General features: G+C 37.7%; 1 protein-coding gene and 1 non-coding gene across 3 annotated transcripts; both read left to right on the top strand.

Moving 5' to 3' along the window:
* Positions 1–8,634: 8,634 nt before the first annotated feature.
* Positions 8,635–24,418, top strand: EIF4G2 (eukaryotic translation initiation factor 4 gamma 2). Of its 2 annotated transcripts, XM_087921108.1 has the most exons (22): positions 8,635–8,856; positions 10,247–10,354; positions 10,815–10,880; positions 12,664–12,789; positions 14,101–14,203; positions 14,905–15,036; positions 15,128–15,194; positions 15,288–15,439; positions 16,049–16,159; positions 16,350–16,433; positions 16,512–16,610; positions 16,698–16,839; positions 16,957–17,117; positions 20,111–20,221; positions 20,674–20,799; positions 21,369–21,473; positions 21,566–21,781; positions 21,879–22,137; positions 22,320–22,524; positions 22,730–22,941; positions 23,205–23,326; positions 23,608–24,418. In XM_087921108.1, the coding sequence occupies exons 8-22, from the start codon at positions 15,356–15,358 to the stop codon at positions 23,671–23,673; spliced, it is 2,103 nt and encodes a 700-aa protein (XP_087777234.1). In that variant the 5' UTR covers positions 8,635–8,856; positions 10,247–10,354; positions 10,815–10,880; positions 12,664–12,789; positions 14,101–14,203; positions 14,905–15,036; positions 15,128–15,194; positions 15,288–15,355; the 3' UTR covers positions 23,674–24,418. The 2 variants fall into 2 exon arrangements, with proteins under 2 accessions (XP_087777234.1, XP_087777235.1); XM_087921109.1 differs by lacking the exon at positions 20,111–20,221.
* LOC113444700 (small nucleolar RNA SNORD97) lies at positions 20,260–20,470 on the top strand. Its single transcript, XR_003375282.1, has one exon. It is a non-coding gene; the product is annotated as a small nucleolar RNA SNORD97 (small nucleolar RNA).
* Positions 24,419–24,751: the final 333 nt, after the last annotated feature.

Below are 24,751 nucleotides of genomic sequence, written 5' to 3'. Positions count from 1 at the left end.
TGGTATACACTATGTAAAGAATAGTGGTGTATCTGGAGATTGAATGTGCAAGAGATTGAAAGTTCAAAAGATTGGTTAGGACTGTGTTTTTAAATTTTTATTTAATTTCCAAGGATCCTAGGAGGCATGCAGCTTACTTGTCACATGTATTTTTACAATAACATCAGTACTAACAAAGAAAGTGGAACATCATTTTTCATGGTTTGAAAAGGGACTGAGAATCACATATGTCTAAATTCCACTTTAATATACTCAAGTTTATCTCTGTTCCATTACCTTTCCCTAAAGATAGGAGAAACACTGGATTTCTTTGAAGGGTTCCCATAAATCATTTTACTTTCTCTCCCCTCAGTCCTCCCCAACAAAACTCACATTAACAACACTACTGTAGATTATTTTGCAAGTTTTCATAGTAGAGTGTAATAATGAAAGACACTGTGTGTGCTTGCTTTGATAACATAGATTTTTAGATATTTGAAATATTTTTAGAAATAAAGATTCCATCCATAACACTTCAAAACCTTATTTTTATCCAAAACACTAAAATCCTGGGTTTCTATATTGCTATTTTGGGGCAGCAGAACTCATTTCTCAACAGGGAAGATGAAAAAAAAAAGACTTGATTCTAGGGAGGGAAATAAAAAAAAAAGGATTATCCCACTGGTAAATATGTTAATTCGCCCTCTAAGTATTTAATCACTGACTAAAAATATTGAAAAGCAGGAATAAGTATCTCTTTTAAAATGAATGTACAGAATATTGACTTCTCTTTTGTCTCCTATATAGGTTTCTAGAAAACCAAGGCAATTTCTGTTTAATAAATAAAAAGCAACTAAGTGCAATCTGGAAATATGTCAGCTTTGTGAGATAGACCACTAGATTTATTATAAGATTATACAGGTGGTCCTCAACTTATGACCACAATTGATTCCAAAATGTTTGTTGTTAAGTGAGACATTTGTTAAGTGAGTTTTGCCCCATTTTGCGACCTTTCTTGTTAAGTGAATCAGTTCAGTTGATAAGTTAGTAACTCGACTGTTAAGCGAATCTGCTTCCCCATTGACTTTGCTTGTCAGAAGGTCACAGAAGCATCGTTGAACATTGAACATTCACTAAATGAACTCGTCATGCCCCTGTCAGAGTCTGAATCCAAGGAGGAAGCTGGACAGCTGACAGGGAGTTGGAGTTTGGCTCTGTTGGCTGTGGAGGAGGCTGGGGAAGGGCAAAGTCCAGCTGGGCAGAGTAGGGAGAGGTAGAACAAGGAAGAGGGAGTTCAGAGGATGAACCAGGCCCACCCCCTCTTCATCCTAGGCCACGCAGGGAGGAACGAAGAAGAGAGCAACATGGGTTGCATGGCACATGGGTGAAGAAAGGGCCCTGATTCCCTCCATTAGCCACAGCTGGGAAGATAGTTGATAGGACAGGCGGGCTGCGTGTGGCAGGCTGCCGGGAGCAAATGTGACTTTATCCTGTGTTGTCATGGCTTATCTGAGTCCTGGTGTCTTCCTAACTGTGTGAGTTCAAGTCTGAAATTCTTGATCCTGCCCTGCCAAACTAATTATTTCAGTTTGGCTTGTTTGGACTTTAAGTTACAGTTTGTGTTGTTCATGTTTTGGACTTAATTTCCTGCAGTCAAAGGCTGTTCCTGGGAGAGTTTTTTCTCCAGCCAGAAGGTAAGCTGGACAATGGGGACAAAGTTGGAGATAATAAAGGGCTCTTATTGTTTATCTGACTGTGTTGCTTTCGTGCCATGCCCCGGGTCATCACAGAACTGTTGTAACAGACTCTTGCAAGTCTGAAAATAAGTTTTTCCACTGTCACCTTTACAGTCAAGAGAATAAGAACGGTTACTTCTGACATACTTCCCATGTCCCCATTCCTTCTACAGGCTGTCTCTTATCTGACTGCTGCTCTTCCTTCTGTCTCCCCAGGTCATTCCCACATACCATTATATAATATGGATTTTCCTCTCTCCAGACCTCTTTGCTTAGCTATTTTCTTAATTGTCTGGGGCATGGGAGGGAGGAGCTTACAGAATAATTGAGTAATATATAAATTCTATTAAGATAAGGGGTATTGGTCTGCTTCTCAATTCTTTAAAAATGTGTGTAAACAGTTCATTTGAAAAGACAAAGATATGAATGGTTTTAAATAACCTGCTGAGTCATTTCATTAGGTTAATGTAAGTATTTGGGCCTGACATGTTGGATCTTGCACACACATTATTAGACAGGTTGCTTTCTGTCTTGTATGTAAAATAGATAAAGCTTACACTTAACACTGTCTCGGTACATATTTCCCATTCTTTAAGGTGAATTGTTCAACTTCAAGCATACATGAGCTAAAGTCCAAGCAAACTGGTTACTTTTCCAAATTGATAATGAATATACTAATTAGATTGTAAAAGTGTAGCTTTTAACTCAAGTTTGTTTTAATGTATATATTTGTTAGTTTATATTTTCTGTTTCTAAACCATCCATCTCCTGCAAAGAAGGTCTCGAACGGCATCTTAGGACTGCAATCTGCATGGCAACCTAAGCTTCTTGTCTCCTATAATGCCCAGAGGTGGTATTCAGCAGGTTCTGACCAGTTCTGGAGAACCAGTAGCGGAAATTTTGAGTAGTTCAGAGAACCAGCAAATACCACCTCTGACTGGAGATTTTCCCATATCCTTCCCCTGCCAGGCCCACCAAGCCAAGCCCACAGAACCAGTAGTAAAAAAAATTGAATCCCACCACTGATAATGCCCATAATAATTCTCCTTTTTCTTACTGTAAGTTAATTTTAGAAATTCCAGTCTGGATTGCAATGGATTTGGCTGTGGTGCTCAGTCTGTACCAAAGCCACTGCAAGACCTCTTTCTTCTTGCCCTCCCACCGTGGAAAATGAACCTCAATGACTGGCTCCTGTCCTTTCAATTTAGGGATGGTACCATCAAACCACACACACACACACACACACACACACACACACACACACACACACAAATTCCCATGCCTTATTTTTGCTTTCCCAGATTTGCATGGGTGGATCTCTTCACCCCATCCCTTCCCACACTATTTCCTTTAATACCTCTGCCGACGGATAATATTTCTACTTACATTCTGCATTGCACTATTGGGGCTCCAGTGCTACAATAATCAAAAGCTATAAGGAACAGAATTGTTCCTTTGTTTTTATTTTGCTCTGTTCATCCAGGGAAACTTTGTAGCAAAGATAAGCTGATCATTTAGCTTCATAGAAACAAAGTTGCAATGTTTCTAACTCGCAATTTAATGAAATAAAGGGAGAAAAACTGGAGTACTCTAAGAGCAAGAGGGAGTGGGGTGAGTTGCTCAGACCAACTGTACAGAAATCAAAGGAGTTCTCATTTTAGGAGATGTGAGAGTTAAATGAAGCATGAATATCTAGGCTGAAGATGATTTTTTGACTTAATGGGCCATCATGGAACCCCTGCAAGACTATCTTCAAAAACCCAGCCATTGCCAACCAGCAGAGAACATGACATATCCACCTAGTAGGCCAGGACTATGTTGCCATCCAGGGCATCAATCAGCTGATGGAAAGGAGGGAACATGCCAGGCCCTGTGGCCAATTGGAGCTGGGACTGCTACTGAAATGGAATGTAAGCTGCAGAGCCCTTCAATTCTGAAGGACTTATGATGGATTGAATCAGAAAACAGCAGTTTTGTGTCAAGGCTGGTGGGCATGGGTGTGCATCATGGGGTGCATCAGCAATGGTCTAGGAGTAAGAGGACATTTTTATTCAACCCAATATTCAGGAAGTGATGAGCAGACCTCACTGGCAATGGACCAAGCAGAAAGTGTGGATCTGCCTTTAATGTATGTAGTTATGCCACACACACAAAAAAAAAACACCCAATCCTAACAATACATTTCTCATTTTCCCCACATTAACTTCAGTTTTTTATATATTCTTCAGCTTCATTCATTTCTATAGAAATTGTTATAGTTTAAAATCAGCATATAAATATACCTCAATAACAAGTCATACCCCACCTTTCACCTATGAATACCTCTCACATTTCTTACATATGAAATTATTAAATCCAATAAAGCAGTGGCCCCCAACCTTTTGGGCACCAGGGACCAGTTCTTTGGAGAGAGGTTTTTCTGTGGACCAGAGGTGGTATGATTTCACGCATTGCCTGCATCCCACATGTGTGCAGATGGAGCTTTGCTCATTTGCACCGGCTGGTTTCTGGCAAGCTGGTCCACAACCTGAGGGTTCGGAACCTCTGCAATAAAAGGAACACCAACCAAAGATCAACCTCTTGTTCTCTTCTCAAAACTATGCAAAGTTTCATAGATGTATTGTAGGATTTATCTGAGTTCAGTTAGGAATCACTGAAGAGTGACAATGTTTTGTAATACTAAATTTCATGGCAAGTATCTCAATAAACTCAATGCACTGTCTTTCAGAAAGAAACAAACATACACACCCACCCACAGGGAGGGTGGGAGGGAGAGAGGGAGAGGGAGGGAGGGAGGAGAGGGAGGGAGGGAGGGAGGGAGGGAGAAAGAGAGAAAGAGAGGGGGGGAGAGAATATCACAGTTTATCAAGTTTAGAAATGAGCTCCCTTCCTAGCCTTCTATCTATAATCTCAAACTAGCTTCTTTGTAGATTATCTTCCCCTTTTCTGATTGACTTTTATTCCATTCAGAACATATTTAGATGAATCTTAGGTGAGAAACAGTAATACAATACATTGGTTACCACAATATCTTGGGCTACTAATACTCCATCAAGTATTGTCTTGGATCTGGCTGTGTGATCAACTAAAAGTTTAGGTGAGCCACCAAAAAAGGAGTCGAAGAAAGAAGGAGAGAGAAGGAGATCGTACCTAGGTAGATCTTGTTTAGTGATAACAATTGGAACCAGAAACTTGGTTCTTCAGTGCAGTAGTTGGTAACAATACAGCCATAATATTAGGGCTGCCGCACCAAAAGAATGACTCATTTCTGCTGTATATTGCTTGTGCTGCACTGTTTTCTCTCAGCTCATCTTTACCTAATATACTGTAGCTATTTCTAGTTCAAAGATCAATAGTGGTTGGTTTATAGCAGGGGAGTCAAACTCAAGGCCTGTGGGCCAGATTCAGCTGCAATGTGGTTGGATCCAGCCCATGGGGCCATCCTGGTACACCCAATGCAAAGAAGAAAGATCAGGCCAGCCTGGCTTTGGCCTGGTCTAACCAATGCAAAGTGGAAACATGGCAGCAGTTTGGGGAGTGGCATCAAACTAGCCACACCCACCCAGTCAGCCACACCCATCCAGTTGGCCATGCCTGCCCAGACCCCTGAGGTCAACCACAGCCCTGATGTGGCCCTCAATGAAATTGAGTTTGACACCCCTAGTTTATAGGATAGAAGAACAGATTTGGCTCATGAGGTTTTTATCTTGCTGTCATTTTCATAAATAGGTTTTTAAAATCATGTCTTTATTATCTTAACCCCCATAGGTAGTAAAAGCCTGAGCTTGTTATTTATTCAATAGGAATCCCCACTGAGTGCAATGGTACTTACTCTCAAATAAGTATGTGGAATTATAGCATTAATAGTACTATGAAATCATGTTAGGATTTGGTGTGTTTCAAAAACAGGTTCCATACAAACCACTTGCCCCCAATATTTATACCATTTACTAACTGAGATGATATACCAGCCTGATTGTGCTTCTGTTCCTTTCCTTTTTTCTGACAATGTTTAAAATATTTTTAATGCCTTACAGAACTATATTTAGGTTTTGTAATAATTACAGTGCAATTTTATATTTGTATATAGTGTATGCAATAATAAACCATTATTTTTTGCTATTTTGGGGATGTAATGTTCTTTGTATAACATGGTATTTTAAAATGTGTCCTTGAGTTTTAGTGTTAAAATTGTACAGAATTAGTTTCAAGATAATACTTATGTAAAATTAACATGGAACTTGGCCTTGAAAAAGTAAATTTGCAAATATGTTGAAGCAGACACACAATTTTTGACAACGATTATGTAAAACAAACAGTATTAGACATTTATTGTCATTACCTGAACCACCATTTCACTTAAAGATACTTATTTTAACCTTTGCCTTTTTGTTTTTCACTCGATAGGGAAGAGGAACTGTTCCCTTTGATAACAGAGAAGTGAAAAGCAGTTTCCTCAGTGTCTCATAAACTACTTAATCCAGGTATCAGCATTTGGGTAAGTATGCCATACTAAAACTCATTTTACATTTCACAACTGGAAGACCACTCAAGTACATACAATAGAATAGGGCCCCCCAAACTGTTCACCATGTCAACCTCTTCTTGAAGTTTTAGATTGTCCATTGATTCCCAAAATTTATTATATGAAAATAATTTAATAAATTTTACTTTAACTAATACCGGTAGTACTATGAATAGTAATAACAACAACGCTGACCTTTTGGATAGTTCCTTTGATCTTTAGGAGTCAGTATTGTCCACTCTGGAGAATCCTGCTAATGAACATTGGCAGTTCTGATTGTCTCAGTATAGCTTTATCAATCTACTCAGAGCCAGCACTTCAGATCCTCCATTTTTTCACTGAACCACAGAGTCAATGCCACAAGTTAGTATTTTTATCACACCTAAAGTCTTGTCTGGAATCAAAATGATGTGGCTAGGTTATAGTTTTAAATTATTTTAAGGTAAGTGTTTCACATGGTTAGTTTTTAATGTACTGTATGAAATGAGGTTGAATCTGGTAAAGCAAGCAAATAAAGTTAGATTGTATAAAAGAAAGTGTGTGGGTGTTTGCTCACCAGTGCTGAGTCATATGTAAAACTATTTCTAGTGATCCAGAATTTAGCAAAATTGTGTCTTGATTTAGTACATACCCTGAAATTCAGACTAAATAATTAGATGATGGTTCAAGTCATGACATAAGAAAGTGTACCCTCTCTATACGTGTGAACAGTATAATTGTAAAAAATGTGTAAGACCTCTGGGAGAGAGGTCTTTAAAGAAATATGAAGGTAACTAGATAAGAAAATTTGAAATATTGTATTCAGTATGTCCATTCCTCAAGTAATTGGACATTTTAGATGTAATCTATATTTTATTGTAAAGAAATAGAATTGGAAGGACATGATAGTTTGCGATATTAACTGAGCGCAGGGAAATAGGGAAACATCCAATGGAGGAGGTTTAGATTCTCTAGAAGCAAACTGTGCAGTGAGACTTCTTCCACATTTTTATTTCTAGCTAACTGCAGTCTTTCTACTTGTATCTCCTTTGCTAGTTCCCTTTTTTTCATCTTCAGATCCTACACAGTAAGACATGATTATTAGACAGGAGACATTAACCATGAAAGGTTATCTTCATATCTTGCCTGGTCACCGTAATGCAATGTAACACTACATAGTGTATTGTTTTTCAAAATTTATATTGGATTGTGGCAAGCACATAATTTCATAACTAAGATTTATTTGTTAAATTTGTGTCTTCTGGAGTCATGTGAGGTGGGAAGTCATTAACTATTGCACAAGTATGGTTTGAAATGAATTATTGTGAAATTGCTGTTAGTGGTATGAGCTGGATTATCATACAACCTTGATTCTTGAAGTTCAAAGAAGTGTTTAAGTAAAATAATTTTTTTCAATCAGGAAATCATGAAGTATTTACTTATTTGATATAGAAAACCAGATACCAGTTTAAACGTTCAAAATGTGTTCATAACCCCAAATGTGATGTGTTTTCGGGGCAAATGCTTACATCATGTAAAAGATGGATATGTAGCAAGCAACATTATGCCCTGTAGGATTTTCAGCACTTTTGATTGTGAGCCCAGATAGATGTGCTGAGTCTTGCTGAAATTATTCTAAAAGATCATGCATTATTCAGTTCATTTGCGGTCAGGGCCAAGAGGTAAAGCCTTGAGCCATTTTTCTAGAACATTGTTCTTCAGCCTCATAAAAATGGATTTGGAGCAGACGAGGAACGGAGGGGAGGAGAGGAAACGTGTTCAGTAACCATTTTCATATCGGAAAGAACACAATCATGGCACTTCCTTAACAATGCCCAGCCCTGTTCATCCCTTCTTGGAATCGGCGTCCTGATTTTTGGGTACCTCTTTTAAACTAGAGCTTCGGTCTACATGCCCTCGGCTGCTTCTAAGCATATCATTTTTATCAGGACAAAGCCCACCAAATGGTTTCGCCGGGAACTATACGCGTGGGGGGGGAATCTGTGTGCCATTACCAAAGGCACACGCTATTGAAACCGACCCAAGAATATCCGCATCTAAAATTCAATGAGAGTTGCTTTTTAGCTTCTGTCACTGGAGGCAAACACGGCGCTGGGAGAAAAAAACGGCGTACAGCAAGTCCCAATTAACCCGGTACGCCATTTGCGCAATCTACCACTCGAGTTGGTTTTCTACGCAGGAGAAAGGAGGTGCTAGTCTTTGTGAATCCGATGCTGCACTGCGGCGCTGCTTCCCGTCAACCTACCTCTTTTCCTCCCCCTCCTTTGCCCTGGACCCACCTCCTTTATTCGTTGTGATTGGCTATTCCGACAAAGTCTCAGCCGTCGATTGGAAGCCGGCTTGTTGAGGAGGGCTTAGCTGCACGCTGTGTAATAAAGTTAGTGGGGCTGTCTCAGTACGCATTAGAAGCGGCGGCGAGTTGGTCCGATCTCTATGGAGGTGACGGAAAGAAGTGCTTGGTAGCTGCTGTGGTGATTCAGAGATCCGTCCTGCCGTTCGTTCTCTCCCCCTTCCCTCTCCCAGCCCCGATCCCCGGCTCCCTCTCCCCCACCCTTCTCTCGCCTCTTCCCAGCCCTCGCCGCCGGTCCTGGGGACGCTGACGAGGCTGTAGGGAAGGTGAGGAAATGACCATCGTTGACAAAGATGATAATCGAGGGGGAAAGTCGGCGGGGATGTTGCTGCTTGGATTTGGGAGCATTTGAGGCGGGGGCGAGCGAAGGCGGCTAAGGAAGAATCGGCTGCTGGTATGCAAAATGGCGGCTACCTAAAACCGCCGCCATCTTGTTCGGTTGCAATCTCGGTTTTGCACGTTTGCCGAGCAACAAAATGGCGGCCGGCACCGGTCTTCGCCCAGCCGGTATCTGAGGGGGAGATTTTGAGTGAAGGTCGTGACTGTGGCTAAGTCAGGTGTCGGGATAGTCCGATGCCTTTTAGCCCTCCACGCGGCTCGACGAATAGAGAATATACTTCTCACCCGTGGCTCGTATTTTTCTATAGGAAAGATCGAAAGAACTGTAATTAAACACTCAGTGGAATAGTTGTAATCAATTTCGGATCCACCGCTGGTCCCCTCGCTCCGGAAAAGTTGAAACTGCCCCATCTCCGTTGCTGTAGCTGAATAGCCGGCAACTGCGGATCAGGCTATGAACCGAGAACAAAGGCCGGGCCTATTGTCGGGGTTGTGCCTGAGCCTGGGAGTCGGGCGGTGGCCATCGCGGGTAGGAAGGGATCGAGGATGACTTTGGGCAGGATGCTTGAAGCTGCTTCCACAGCTTGTCCCGAGGATCGACGGGATTAAACGGAGGGGTTTTCTGAGTTTTTAGTTGGGCTTTGCCACGCCATCTCTCGCCCGCCTTGCAGGCGAATTTTTAGGGTTAGGTCGGTGGCGGGAATAATAAGAACCGTGGAGGTTGCAGATGTGGCGGGCCTCGGTGAGATTGGACGCCTTTGTGTTTTGGTTTACTTCGAAGTCGTCTTAATGTAGATAGAGGTGCAGTTTAAGTTGGGGCACATATATAGGAATCCCTCCTGGAACTGTGTTTGGATGTTGCTTTCGTTTTTCTTCGCTGCCCTCCGGAATCCTAACTGTTTTATATATAATTAGGATATTGCAAATTACCGGTATTGTATTGAATTTGTCAAGTTTATCAGGTTTATAAGGACATGTCATGTTGGGCACTAAAATATTACATGGTGGGATTTTTTTTAATATGGATGGTAAACTGCCTAGATTTTGCTTATGCACAGCATTTGTTGTGAAATATTTAAAATTATATAATATGTAAGACTTTCATGGATATATATATATTTATATATATATATATATTTTTATGTATGTATGTGGAATCAGCAGGAGGCAGGGCTGACTTGAGGTGCAGATGAGGAAGAAACTTGGGTTCTGATGTCAAGTAAAATTCTCGGAAATTCCAGAATGCAAACTATATAAGATTCTAGGAAGTACTGAAACTTTAATCAAAAACTTACATTGTTGACTCTTGCCTTCTAGGTTTTGTTTTTCCCTATCCTGTCAATTTATTATTCTTTGGAAGATTCTTCATTGCCAAGCCGCCAAAGTGGAGAGTGCGATTGCAGAAGGGGGTGCTTCTCGTTTCAGGTAAGTAAAGCTTTTTGACAAGGAAACAGATGGGAACACAAAGCATTTTTTGTCTGAAGATTTCTTAACCTTTTAAGGTTTCTTTCTTTTTGCAGTTAGTCACAACTAATGAAATTAAATACATGGCTTAGTGTATTCCACTAACACAGTTTCTAAGTTTTACAGACCATATATTAAAAGGCAACAAACAAGTATCTTCTGTGTATTTGTTATGTTTATATAGACTTTAAAAATAGGATAGTGCTTCATGTGGTTTTAGCTTTATATAAAAAATATTAGTTGATTCAGATCAGGTTACCAGAAAATATTTAACCTGTGCAGAAAGGAAAAAAAACTAATTGTCCGGGGAAGTTTTTATTCTCAAATCAAGTTGTTTACGAAACAGTTCTGGTTAAACTACAAAATTTCATTTTCCTGCATACAAAACAAAAATTATTTATCAGTTATTCTTTGTTTATAGTGCTTCTTCAGGCGGAGGAGGAGGTAGGGGTGCGCTTCAGCACTATCCCAAGACTGCCGGCAACAGGTAGATTGCATACTATTTGCAGTGTTATATGGGCTATTACACGGATTTGTGATGCATTGTTTAATTTATAAAGTTAAATTGCTTTGTAAATAGTAAATGTAAATTGAAAGTCTGTATCAAACCAATCAGTGTTTTGTTGTGTTAACTACTTCATGTCTTAGTATTTTAAGGTTTTTGTCTGGTAGGTGTTTTCCTCTAATAGGGCATGCGTGAAAGCATGCAGAATATCCCAATAGAATGAAATCCAAAGCGTTTTGAGTATTCCACAATAGGGAACATTTGAAATTCAAAACAGCTTCCTTATTGCTGTCTCAGGACTGCAAGCATAAGTGGCTGGTAATCCATTCTGAATCCTATTTACCATCTTAAACTCCAGGAATGCAGCAGTCATTGTCTAATGTAATTTCTGCTGCAGCCATACAGTGTCTTTTGAGTCGGAGCATCCTCTATCCAGCCAATCAGATGACTCTGAATGTTAGGACAACTGCTGATTGACTATAGACTGGGGAAAGAGAATTCAAGCAGATCAAAAAAATTAAGTAGAAGCAGGTTAGCCTTGAAGATCAGTTATTCTAGCAAATCAGTGTTTGAGATAGATTATAGAATGTCACCTATCCTAAAAAGCTTCACATAAAATTTTGGCTGGAGGACATTTGATACATGTTGTTTAGTGTGAACAGATCTGCACTGGCCATCCAAACATCTGTCACTAAAGCAGTATTGAATGTTGCATTTTGTACTTGTAGTAAGAGTCTGCAGGTGTCTTCCTTAATGCTTTTCAGGCCTGTAATTTGTCCTCCCCCCTCCCAATGTCCCAAGGAAAACCTAATGCTAGAATTAAGCTCTTAGCTGGTACTGGTAGAAATAATGGTTTTTAGAAATAATATTTCAGTACACTACTTGGCTGTGCCTAGAGTCCTCCTTCTGAGCCCTCACAAAAATGAGAAAGTCTACCTTTGGAGGACTAACGGTTACCTTCCTTGTCTAGCATATAAATAGCATTAGTAGGACTGCAGGTAGGGATGATGCCTGCTTGCCTTCTGTTGAGTCAGATTTATCCTGGTGTTTATCTTTAGGCATAAGAAAACAAAAGGAACACTGCTTATGGAATGGGGTGGAAGATTGCTTATACAGGCAATAGTATCTGAAATTCAGTTTATAATATGGATTAGTCAATAAATATCAATTTTGCAAGTCTGCTTCTGTTTTCCACAAAGTAGAAATTCATAGATATTTGAATATATATATAAACTATCTTCTCCAGCCTCTTGGACTTTATCCAACCAGTGAAAGCAGAAATGGAATCTCTGAACCCAAATTCCCCATAATTTAGAAGATTAGAAATGTAAATTGTGGAATATTTGAATATTCAAGGACAGTTTATTCCATTTTGTTTCAAATTTAGAATGAAATGCCATAACACCATTGCACAGGAAATGGTCTATCCATAAATGGAATGTTCCAAGCTTGCAATGTTTTAGTTGCTTTAGTTCCTTCTTAATTATTTTTATTTCATTATGTTTGACATGGTATATCTCTTTTACGTCTGCTGAGAATTTTTAGCTATAACTGCTCCTGTAAGAGAATTCTTCAAATGAGTTCAAAGCTCTAAAAATGAGTTCAAAAGTGATTAAATAATAACTATTAAAAAATCCAGGTTATAGTACTGAAATTTCAAACTTTGAGTTTCCCAATTTGAAAACAAGTTTAAAATTGAGCCTATTGTTTCCAGATTATATGGGAATACACTAGGTTTTAATAAATTAATATTCTATTTCTAAAGCGAGTTCCTGGGGAAAACCCCAGGGCAAAACGCTCAGAAATGGATTCCTTCACGAAGCACTAGACGAGATGACGACTCCGCAAATGACAAAGAACGACATGATGCAATCTTCAGGAAAGTAAGAGGGTAAGTTTTGAGGTAACAGTTTAATTGTCAGTGGCATTTTATAATCCAATATGTGATTCACATCTAAGACACAGAATGTATACTTGTTTTCCCAGCCATTTATTTCCAATTGAGATTTTCCTAGTTGCAAAGCCACAGTATTCTAAAGGTGTTCTTGAGTTCTCTTTGAGCATAGAATCTAAGGAGCCTGCGTGGTATAGAGACAAGGTGGAGGGCACATGTTCAAATCATCTCAGTCATGGAAACAGAGGAGATTTTGGGGCAATCATCCTATCTAAAAATTTATGGAGACAAATTGAAAAGATAAATAAATATTGTGAGGTGGGGGGGGTTTGTAGATCCAGTCTCTTAGACTATAAATAGTTCAGCCCATATTGAGTCACTTTTGTGGTCTTAAGAATGCTTGATTGCAGTTCTTAAACTGATGATTCCGGGCAGAAGCAAAAAAAAAAATTTTTTTTTTTATTAAGTTTCTGCAGTGTTCTGTTGATTTAGTAGATTGTTTTTATGTTGAATCAGCATAGTCTAGGCCAGGAGGAAGAAATTACTGATTCACTAAATGTTGTTGAATTATATTTCTCAGAATTTATTACTGTTCTGATAGATCCACTGGACTCTTGACACTAATGCCCATATTCAATAACATTGGTCTGTTTCGTGACTGCTTTGAATCTGGGTCAAGGCTTTGCATTTTTACTCTGTCCTGCATTCTCTTGCTTTTTACTTTGTATTTCATACCCATTGTTCAGTGTCTTGATTTTTTATGGCATTACTTGTTTTATTTCACACTGTTTAGTCACCCTATCTCTGTTATATTATTCTCCACCCCTTTTTGTAGTACCTGTAATTCAGCTCTTAATGTCTTAGTTTTATTAGAAGGCTGCTCATACTAGGCATTTCCTATCTTAATACCTTGCTTTATTTATCTCCTCCCTCCCCCTTGAGTTCTTCACTTCTCATCTCAGGATCCATTTTTTTCTTTTAGCTTAACGTGTTTATTTCAGTATCCTTGTTTCTTAGCTTTCCTGCTTTTAGGACCCACTTAGCCTGTACCTAGTGTATTGCTTTATTTATTGCCAAATCAGCACTTAAAATTGAGGCTTCCAAATGTCTGGTCTGTAATTCAGATTGATTTTGAGTAACCAGTTACACAATTACCCATTTAGTATAAGACTTAATTTCCAACAGATTAAAATTGAAAACTGCTTGCAGTTTAAGATTAATACTAGCAAAAAGGTTTCATAAGTTAAGCTGCAGTAAACAAGCCAAATCTTGACTAAGAAAAGCCTTGATTTGTTTTCTTTTCTTTAGCATACTAAATAAGCTTACTCCTGAAAAGTTTGACAAGCTATGCCTTGAGCTCCTCAATGTGGGTGTAGAGTCTAAACTCATCCTAAAGGGGATCATACTGCTGGTAAGATAACATAAATTTATTAGAAAAATGCTGTTTAATAAAATTTATATTATGTATGGCAGGTATAATTGTTCAAGGTTCTTAAAACGTACAGCTTGCAAGTTGTTTACTGTGAACATGGATATTATAGGAGTTGTGTTATAGAACAGAGCAACTTAGAGAATGGGTTATTCTCAAATAATCCACTGTGTAGCAGCACTGTTTCCTGTGTATGGTTATAAGATTATATATGTATCAGTTGAGCTTTTTCCTATCTTAGTAAAGATAGAAACTTCTAAGTGCAAGAGAATACTGTCTCATAGCAAATAATATGGCTGTAGTGTGACCTGAGAGAAAACACTGAGCTGGTGTGTTTCAGATGTCATGATTGTTTAGATAATCTTCAACCACTTTCCAAGAGTAGAAAGCAGGCATGGAAATGCAGCTTACCTTCCACTATTGTGTTTGTTAAAATACATTAGATTTTGTTTATTGGACATTAATACCTGGTAGATTAATGAAATTGTCTCATTACTTAATTGTTTTGAGGAAGAGCAAGGTAGGGAATCTTAACTACACTATAGTTTTTTGTACTGCATAGTTGTCATTGTGAATTTCTGAAACATCAATAAAACTACATAGGATTAGGTAAGATCATTTAAAAGTGCAGGTTTTAAATATTAAACAAACTTCCATATAATTTATGAAGTCTCTGCTTTCAGATCGTAGACAAAGCCCTTGAAGAGCCAAAGTATAGCTCGCTATATGCTCAACTATGTCTGCGACTGGCAGAAGATGCACCCAACTTTGATGGCCCATCCGCAGAGAGTCATCCAGGACAGAAGCAAAGCACAGTGAGTATAATTTTCTTTTGGATTAAAGGTATTATGAGAATTGGTATTTTAAAAAGACAAGAGATTAACATGTTTGTGTTTTAAATCCTAGACATTCAGACGCCTCTTAATTTCTAAACTTCAGGATGAATTTGAAAACCGAACCAGAAATGTTGATAGTAAGTTTTCAAAATATTGTATTTCTTGGTTTGCTTTTTTTTTTTTTTTGTCATAAAAGTAGAACAATGTCTAAAACTTATCTCGATTTTTAGTCTATGATAAGCAAGATGGCCCCCTCCTCCCAGAGGAGGAGGAACAGAGAGCTATTGCTAAGATCAAGATGCTGGGAAACATCAAATTCATTGGAGAACTTGGCAAGCTTGATCTTATTCATGAATCTATCCTTCATAAGTGCATCAAAACAGTAAGTGGTTTTTTTTATCTTTACTACTATGTAAACTTCTTGGTGAGATAGCTAGTAATGTAAAAAAAAAAATGGGAAAAATAAGTAAGTGGTATCTACTAGTGACTACATGGTGGGCAAACACTGTTAACAATAAATTTCCTAAAATAAAATTTATTCCTTTTTACGCATTGGCTAACATCTTAAGGAAAACCTGTTAGATCTGCTTGAGAAATCTGGATAGAAAATTCTAGGTCATATGACCAATGCAAAGCACTAACCAGAACTAAAAGGTCTTTACCCTTACCTTATTTGTATTTTCATGTGGTTGGATCTTTTATGAAAATGTTGCTAATCAAAAGTATCAATTGTGTTGATGTTCTTTTCATGAATCCTTAACAATTTATACTAGTTTATAGATGGAATGGAATGTTGAGTTTGCATAAAACACTGGACTGAAAGGGAATTGTGTAGCTTGTTTGACCATAGCATCTTAAGTGAAACAGCATTTGTTTTGCTACTTGGACGTATTGTTTAATGTTATTTAATACCTATTTCATTGATATATGTCTTATAAAAATAAATTGTAAAATGGCAGTAAAAAATTTTCTATGCTTTAAAATTACCCAGCTTTTGGAAAAGAAGAAGAGAGTCCAACTCAAGGATATGGGGGAGGATTTGGAGTGCCTCTGTCAGATAATGAGGACAGTAGGACCTAGACTAGACCATGCAAAAGCCAAGGTAAGCATCAGTAGAATTGCATATATCTATATTTATGCTATTAGTATTCATTCTCTGGGGATAGGTTATTGTAGATAAAATATTGTGGTTAATGTTTAATTCGCAAATAAAAATAACTAGTACATATTAATGTTTGTTCTTTTTGGTAGCTTGTCAACTTGCCAAATTTAATGAATTTCTTTCTCAACAGTCCTTAATGGATCAGTACTTTGCCCGTATGCGCTCCTTGATGATGAGTAAGGAATTGCCGGCAAGGATTCGTTTCCTGCTGCAGGTAAGAGTATAAAATTGCTTACTGTGACAAATCTAGCATATGCCTTGAAGCTAACATTGTTCTGTTTAATCCTTGAAGGATACTGTGGAGTTGAGAGAACACAATTGGATTCCTCGCAAAGCTTTTCTTGACAATGGACCAAAGACTATCAATCAAATCCGTCAAGATGCTGTGAAAGTAAGTATTTCACAAGATATGGATTTAGCTGTGCAAGTCATTAATAGGCATTAAATGCTGATTTTTCCAACTGACTTTCTTTTTAAGGATCTGGGAGTTTTTATTCCTCCTCCTTTGTCTCAAGGAATGAGAAGTGACTTCTTTCTGGAGGGACCGTTTATGCCACCCAGGATGAAACTTGACAGGGATCCACTTGGAGGGCTTGCTGATATGTTTGGACAAATGCCTGGTAATTATATTACTTTAGTGAAGAAATGACACATGTGTTTTTTACTTTCTTTAATTACTTTGATAAAGATATCCTGAATTATAATCCTCTTGTCTTTTGTGTGCCTTATGAATTCAGGTAGTGGAATTGGTACTGGTCCGGGAGTTATTCAAGACAGATTTTCACCTACCATGGGGCGACACCGGTCAAATCAACTTTTCAATGGCCATGGGGGACACCTCATGGCTCCTGTTCAATCCCACTTTGGAGAGCTAGGCAAATCCTTCTTGAAAAATCCAGTAAGTGACTTTGATAGAAGATAGATGCTGTTTTTTATATCTAAGAAATGTGCAAGGCCATCCATCATGAATGACTTGCACCAATAACAATAAATAGGAATAATTTAAAACCACTGTTCCTTGTCCTGTGTTTAGAACTAAGAAGGTCTATTGTATTCTATTCACATAGACCAGCTTTCAAAAACCTGAAGACATGTCTTCATAGTCTTTTCCAGGTTAAATGTATTAGCTCACTCGGCTATTCCAAATAAGCCTTTTCTTCCAGCTCTTAACCATCTCAGTTATTCCCCTTTTTTTAATTCAAGTTTGTATTTTTGGAAGGATATTGACAGTGCCAAGAAAAGATACTAGAGTTTAGTTGTGATCTAATTAATACAGAGTAGAATGCAATAATTATCTTGATCTTTAAACTGTACTATCATTAATGCAAATTAAAATTGTGTTTTTCTTGGAACTGGATTATGCTATTAGCTTATCTTGCAATTTATGAGATAATTCACATATATGGTAGAGGCATGGTTCATTCTTCTTAAAATTCATCTTGTTAGTTTCTGTCCATTGTTCTAGCTTGTCACGTCCTCTTGAATCCTGAAACTGTCCTCTTAAGTATTTGTCTTGTTTATTAGCCAAAAACTTCATAATCTTTTGGTATTTTTAACCCATTTTATAAGTCAGTGTTGAATGACACAGAGCCTGTATGTTCTTGTGTATGTTCAGCTAAGTCTATATCCTCATAATCCTCAGTAATGCAGGCAGCTTAAATTTTGTCATCATCTTTACAAGGATCTTGTAGGAAACTTGATTAAATGGTTTGGAATTACGTTTACTATATCTGTAGTCAAGCAAACAATAGAGGAACTCTAATTGCTTTGCCATGCTTTATTATTTCCTAAAGACATGCTATTCCTGCTAAGCAAAATATTCTTTTCTAAATGTTTTAACAGTCATATTTCTGTTCTGGAGTTTGTCCAATATCAGCAACAAGCTTGTAGGTCTGTAATCAGCTGCGTTCTTCATCTTACTACGCTTGCCCTACTCTTTTGGCACTACAACCATTCTTGATAGCCAAGCTCTTTTAAGGCTCTTGGATATAATCAGTCTCTTCACGGACACACTAGTTGTCCATTATGGCTTTCTTGCTTTGACAAAACTGGGAAAAAAGAACTTTCATGTTACTTTTAGCTTCCCTTGTGAGCTTCGGGGTTCACAGCCTTCAACAGGAAAGGGTTGTTTTGAAAAAACAAACGTTACCTAATAGCCCTGTGCTTTATAGTCTTATAATGTTTTCAACACTGTCTGCCATTTATTCCCACCAGAATCACTAAAAAAAAGGACTATTCTTCAGTGAGCTTAAGGAGACCTGATATGTTTTCTGTTACATCCCAAATGTGAGCCCGTGAAAGGCAGCACCGTCCTCTTGATAAAACTGCTAGCTCATTGCGATTGATGCTTTGGTCCCTCAATAGGAAATCTCAAATAAACATCTCTTGCTGTTGCCCCAAGGCAGAGACGGGAATTGTCTTCTTTGCAAAACTTCTGTAGCCATCTTTGGCCCCTGTGGCAGCTGAAGTTCATCCAGAAGTCCAGAAACAACATCATTTGGAATCTATTCCGAAGCTCCAAGGAAACAAAGCTCATTTTTACAAGTTTGGTTCTTTGTGTTCTGTCATCTCTCCAATCTCCTCTGCCTGGCTTGCTTTTTTTTTCTCCTTGGGGATTGCCACTGTGGTTCCTCCTCAAGCATTTTTTGTTGTCCAATACATTTTTCACAATAGCTGATGGATGAACTAGTTTGTCTCTAATACCCTTCGCTGCTTCTCCAAAAAGGCATTATGTCTGCACCTGCTACTTATATAATACTTGCCATCTTCTGGAAGGTTTAAAAAAAAAAACACGGAACTCCCCTTGTAAGTAACAAGAGTCCTTCTCTTTGTCTCCATATTCTTCTAGTGCGTTTTTGAAATGTCCCGTCAGCGTCAGGAGCACCCAGGAATAAGGGAGTGGAATTGATTGAGGTCTTTTTCTGCCTCTTTCCGTGGGCAATTTCACTTTCATTTACAATATTTTCTCCAGTTTCTAAAATTTAGAATAAAAAGAATATATTTTTCTATTATTTATGTGAAATCCAAAGCATAATTAATAGCTCCCAAATATTATACTTGATGCATCTTCTTTATGAACATTTGTATCGAATTCAGTGGTTCCCAAACTTTTTTCCTTTGTGACCTAAAAATTGCTTATCAGAAAGTCTTAATCAAAAGGGCTTTTTTAAGTAGCCTTAAAAGGGCTACTCCTAAGTCCCTTCAGTACTGTCATAGCTTTGAACAGTCACTGGAAAAATCATCATAACTGGAGGACTATATTACAAAACCAATATTATCTTTGTCATTTCAAGAAAATATTGGTGATTTCATCAATTCTTGTCTTAATAGGAGAAATTGGGAGAAATTCAAATATATTCTAGTACATGTGGCCATCTTTAAGTCAGTTTAAATGTCCCTGTTCTGATGGATAATGGTTCGTGAGAAAAGAAAAAATCATGTTTACCCAATTTGGGGTAATTGATTCAGGTTTGGGAAGCATTGATGTAATTGCTGGGATTGAGTCATAAATTCAGAATTTATACTTTGCCTTTTAATTAGAACAGCTTGAAACAGCTTCCTTATAAAACAACCCGCCTGTAACAGTTGAGATGTTTAAAATGCTAGCTTACAATTAGCAAGACCTCGATCCACTCTTAGCCAAGGAAGATCAGGGAACAACTTGGGGGCAGTTTTTTTAAATCCAACCTACCTCACAGGATTGTTGTGAGGAAAAAATGGAAATTAGAACTGATGGAAAGGTAAGATAGTAATAATAATTTCATCATGGTAGAACAAATTCTAACAAGATGTAAAATGCAGTACACATAGAATATATGAAAAAATATTTTTATAATAAAGAAAAGTTTACTGTTATAGTTTTTATTTTTCTTTTCATTGTCTTGAAAACAGGGGCAAAGCCAACTATACCATAATCAAAATCAGGGACTTCTGTCTCAACAAGGACAGTCTAAGGATATGCCTCCACGGTTTTCTAAGAAGGGACAGCTTAATGCAGATGAGGTATGCCCTTGAAAAAGAATAGGCACAATTTTTAAAAGATGCCCAGTGATTATAACAAGACGCGTTATTACGAGGATCAACACTGGAGCTCCCCTTCTACCTTCCTGCTGTTCCCTCCCCCCAATCTTTACCTTTATTCCTCTTGCTTCTCTCTCCACCCCACCCCCCCCTTTTCTTGGAGTTTCACTCCTTCCTCCTTCTTGGGAGTTTCCAGTGTCCTATGAGCAAGATTATGAGATATGAGGGCATAAACAAGAGCTGTTGAAGTAATTTCAGTTGCTGGATGGAAATATAAAAAGCCATTATAAACTTTACAGATTGTTTTCTCAAAAATATTGTTGCTATAACTTAGCAGTGCTTGTAAATAACATGCAACTCTGCTATGGGTAGTTTTCACTACTACCATAATAGAACCATACTCCAGCTTTCTAATATCCAGCTTCTTTTCGCAGATAAGTCTGAGACCTGCTCAGTGTTTTGTAGTAAACAAAAACCAAGTGCCAAAGCTTCAGCCCCAGATAACTATGATTCCTCCCAGTGCACAGCCACAACGTACCCAGACACCACCTCTGGGACAGGTAAATGTTTCTCTAATGTTTTAATCAAAGATTTATTGATTATATTCATTATAAAGGTGCATTCTAGAAAACATAGGCACTTTTAAGGTATTAAAATAGTGGGGAGGGAACAGTGAAGACTATAGCCTAATTTCTATTGTGGTGATGGCATATCTGAGAATATTATGTCCTATAGAGGCACTTCGGAGCATTGCAGCACATGTCTCCAGTAAGTCATTTTCTTCTATTTAAGAGTTCAGAAGAACAAATGCTTAGCAAGATCCTGGAATTCCACAATATTTGCTTGTTTGGGAGTAAATCCAGGTAAACAGTGAGATTTGATTGAGACAACTAAGTAATAGCATCTTTTCAGAATATATATGCTTAATGGTGATTATGAAAGTGAAAGCCTTTACTAGGCTATTCCAGGATACAATTTTTGTCAATTTGCCAGTGCTGTGGAGCTCTACTAATTCAGGCTTGGTTAAAAGAATGCTTAAAGTTGCAGTTTGAAACTAGCAAATGTTTTAAGATTGATGCATTACTGTTAATAAATACACCTCTAAACTTCTAATGTTTTATTTTTTAAGCCACCTCAACTTGGTCTCAAAACAAATCCACCACTTATTCAGGAGAAGCCTGCAAAGACTAGTAAAAAGCCACCACCTTCTAAGGAAGAGCTGCTCAAGTTAACAGTAAGTTCTTTTAGTCTGCTCTCAAACTACAGTATGTGATAACTCTAAAGAATTAAGAGACAGAGAGAAAAACTCTTTTCCTCCTTTTTTAGGAAACCGTTGTGACTGAATATTTGAACAATGGAAATGCCAATGATGCTGTCAGCAGTGTGAGAGAAATGAGGGCACCAAAACATTTTATTTCTGACATGCTGAGCAAAATAGTACTTCAGTCACTAGATCGATCAGATGAAGATAAAGAAAAAGCAAGCGCATTAATCAATTTACTTAAACAGGAAGGGATAGCTACTAGTGACAACTTCATGCAGGTAATGCATATATTCATAAATATACTTTGATGTCTTTGTATTGTTGTCAGAACCAGACATGGGAGAATATAATTAATGCTAGTAAACTTTTTTTCAGGCATTCCTAAATGTATTGGACCAGTGCCCTAAACTAGAGGTGGACATTCCTCTGGTAAAATCCTATCTAGCACAGTTTGCAGCTCGTGCCATAATTTCAGAACTCGTGAGCATCTCTGAACTAGCACAGCCATTGGAAAGTGGCACCCATTTTCCCCTCTTCCTACTTTGCCTTCAGCAGTTAGCCAAGCTGCAGGATCGAGAATGGCTAACCGACCTTTTCCAACAGAGCAAAGTGAACATGCAAAAGATGCTGCCAGGTAAGGAATGAGTACACTGGGAGGTAGATGGGTAACTATAATAAATGTCTAGTTAGAAAATATGGTTAAATATTATGGTGTTTTTAAAATATGAGCTAAAGATTGAATATATAGTATATTAGTTGACATGCTCAAAGAATATTTTGGACAGTTTTGTATCTTTGTATCTCTATATGTTACAGAGATTGACCAGAATAAGGATCGTATGCTGGAGATATTGGAAGGGAAAGGACTTAGCTTCTTGTTTCCACTTCTGAAACTGGAAAAGGAGCTATTGAAGCAAATTAAGTTGGACCCATCCCCTCAAGCAATCTATAAATGGATTAAAGACAACATTTCACCAAAACTACATGTAGATAAGGGATTTGTTAATATTTTGATGACCAGGTGAGAAATGCAACTGAAACCAGTTTGTTGCATGTCACGCATGAGTTAAAGATACTATAATATAAGCTGATTATAGCAATGGTGGGGTTATTTCATTATTCTATTATCTATATGCTGAGCAAAGAAAAAAAATCTTTGCTTTTTCTTTGCTTTACATGGATGAGTTTGTTAAACAATTTACACCATTTCCTTCCAATTCTTCTAGTTTCTTGCAGTATATTTCTAGTGAAGTAAATCCACCTAATGATGAACCAGATTCTTCATCTGCTCCTTCTAAAGAACAGTTGGAGCAAGAAAAACAGCTGCTTCTTTCCTTTAAGCCAGTTATGCAGAAATTCCTTCACGACCATGTTGATCTACAAGTGAGTGCCCTGTACGCACTCCAAGTGCACTGCTACAACAACAATTTTCCAAAAGGTAATAATAAATTTGTTTGCCTCTCCCTCTTTCATGTGCATTTGATATGACATCAGGATGAGGGGGAATTCTAGACAAATGCTCCTATAGTCATACAGCTAGAGAAGTGCTTGTATAAGTTGGTATCAGGTTTGCTTACCACTTTCTATGAAACTAAGCGAAATGGCTGAACAGTAAATTTTAGTGCCACTGATGCTAAAGAAATGGCTATCTAAAATAGCCATTTAAAAGATCTGAGTAAAAAAGCAAAATATTTCTTACAGGCATGTTGCTGCGCTTCTTTGTGCATTTCTATGATATGGAAATCATTGAAGAAGAAGCTTTTCTGGCATGGAAAGAAGATATTACTCAAGAGTTTCCAGGGAAAGGCAAAGCTTTGTTCCAGGTGAATTATCTTACTATATGTTTAACCGTAGGTTTAAGCAAAACAGTTACCTCATTGTACTTGCAGATTCATTAAGGAAAACGTAGAATATACTGTAAAAAAAATCAGATTTCTATAAGGTTTAAAATTAGAGCCATGAGAATATGCCTCGTGTTTTCAATAATTTTTATACGCTTAATAAATTGTGTAGGGGTTTCATATGTAGTTAATCCCCAGATATACTTGAATTTCATTTCATTTATTTTTCTCATTCTAATAATAGTATTTGGGTTTATTTGCAGGTAAACCAGTGGTTGACCTGGCTGGAAACAGCAGAGGAAGAAGAATCTGAAGAAGATGCTGATTAAACCAGCCAAAGCCTTAAATTGTGCAAACATACTGTTGCTATGATGTAACTGCATTTGACCTAACCACTGCGAAAACTCATTCCGCTGTAATGTTTTCACAATACTTAAAGCAGTAGTGGGTCAGTAGGACTTGTTTCTGCATAAGGGTTTTTGTAGTATGTCTTAATCATAGTCTACCATAAAAATATTTTAGAATATCTTTAATGTTTAGATAACAGTGTATTAGCAGCATGCAATAATTACATCATAAGTTCAGAAGCAGTCTGTGTAAGGATCTTCTTTGATGCCAGTTACCATAGGCTGTTCGTTAGAAATCTGAATAGCAACACTGAATACTGTAGAAATGCACTTTGCTCAGTGTAATACTTGAGTTGTTGCAATATTTGATTATCCATTTGGTTGTTACAGAGAATCCTTAACTGTAATTGATGGTGGTTGCCGTAATAGTATATTGCCTGTATTTCTACCTCTAGTAATGGGCTTTATGTGCTAGATTTTAATATCCTTGAGCCTGGGCAAGTGCACAAGTCTTTTAAAAAGAAACATGGTTTACTTGCACAAAAATGATCAGTTTGAAGAGGTGGATAGTGCCCTTGGAAGTGGTCTTTGTGGGTATGAAATAAAATGGTGAGAAACTGAATTGATCCCTAGTAGTATTGGAATTAAGTCTACTTAATTTATCAAGACATGTTCATGCCCTGATTTTATATACTTGTATCTATCAATAAACATTGTGATACTTGAATGTTTGTTGAAATGGCTGCTCTTTATATTTTCTTTGAAAATAGATTCTGAAGCAGAAATTGTGTGAATTTCCCTTAATTCCATTTAATTAGGTATATTTTGTATGGTAAAGTTTCTGAAGATGGCAGCCCTGTTTCATTTTTTCCCAGTTGTGAATCATAAAATCACTTGTTATTGATTCGTATGTCAGAATCATGATACTGTTTGAGATCCATGTAATACTAACTTGTGGAAGTGCTTGATATTTTTTGAGTTCTTTATGACATCTTCTAAGGGTAAGACAACTGAAATAGCAAAGTGTTGAAAAGGTAGATTGGTAAGATTAGTTGTTTCC

Source organism: Pseudonaja textilis, chromosome 1 (assembly GCF_049901715.1).
Source record: "Pseudonaja textilis isolate UNSWEBS1 chromosome 1, rPseTex1.2, whole genome shotgun sequence".
NCBI classification, from domain to species: domain Eukaryota; kingdom Metazoa; phylum Chordata; class Lepidosauria; order Squamata; family Elapidae; genus Pseudonaja; species Pseudonaja textilis.
Note: the sequence above shows the minus strand (reverse complement) of the source record. Positions and strands in the feature narration are given on the sequence as shown.

What these genes read in the sequence shown, in the direction of transcription:
- EIF4G2 (XM_087921108.1), top strand. Translation starts at nt 15,356, where the DNA reads ATGCTGGGAAACATCAAATTCATTGGAGAACTTGGCAAGCTTGATCTT. An exon ending in AGACACCACCTCTGGGACAG is followed by an intron (nt 20,800 to 21,368) that starts GTAAATGTTTCT and finishes TTATTTTTTAAG; the next exon opens with CCACCTCAACTTGGTCTCAA. An exon ending in AAGAGCTGCTCAAGTTAACA is followed by an intron (nt 21,474 to 21,565) that starts GTAAGTTCTTTT and finishes CTCCTTTTTTAG; the next exon opens with GAAACCGTTGTGACTGAATA.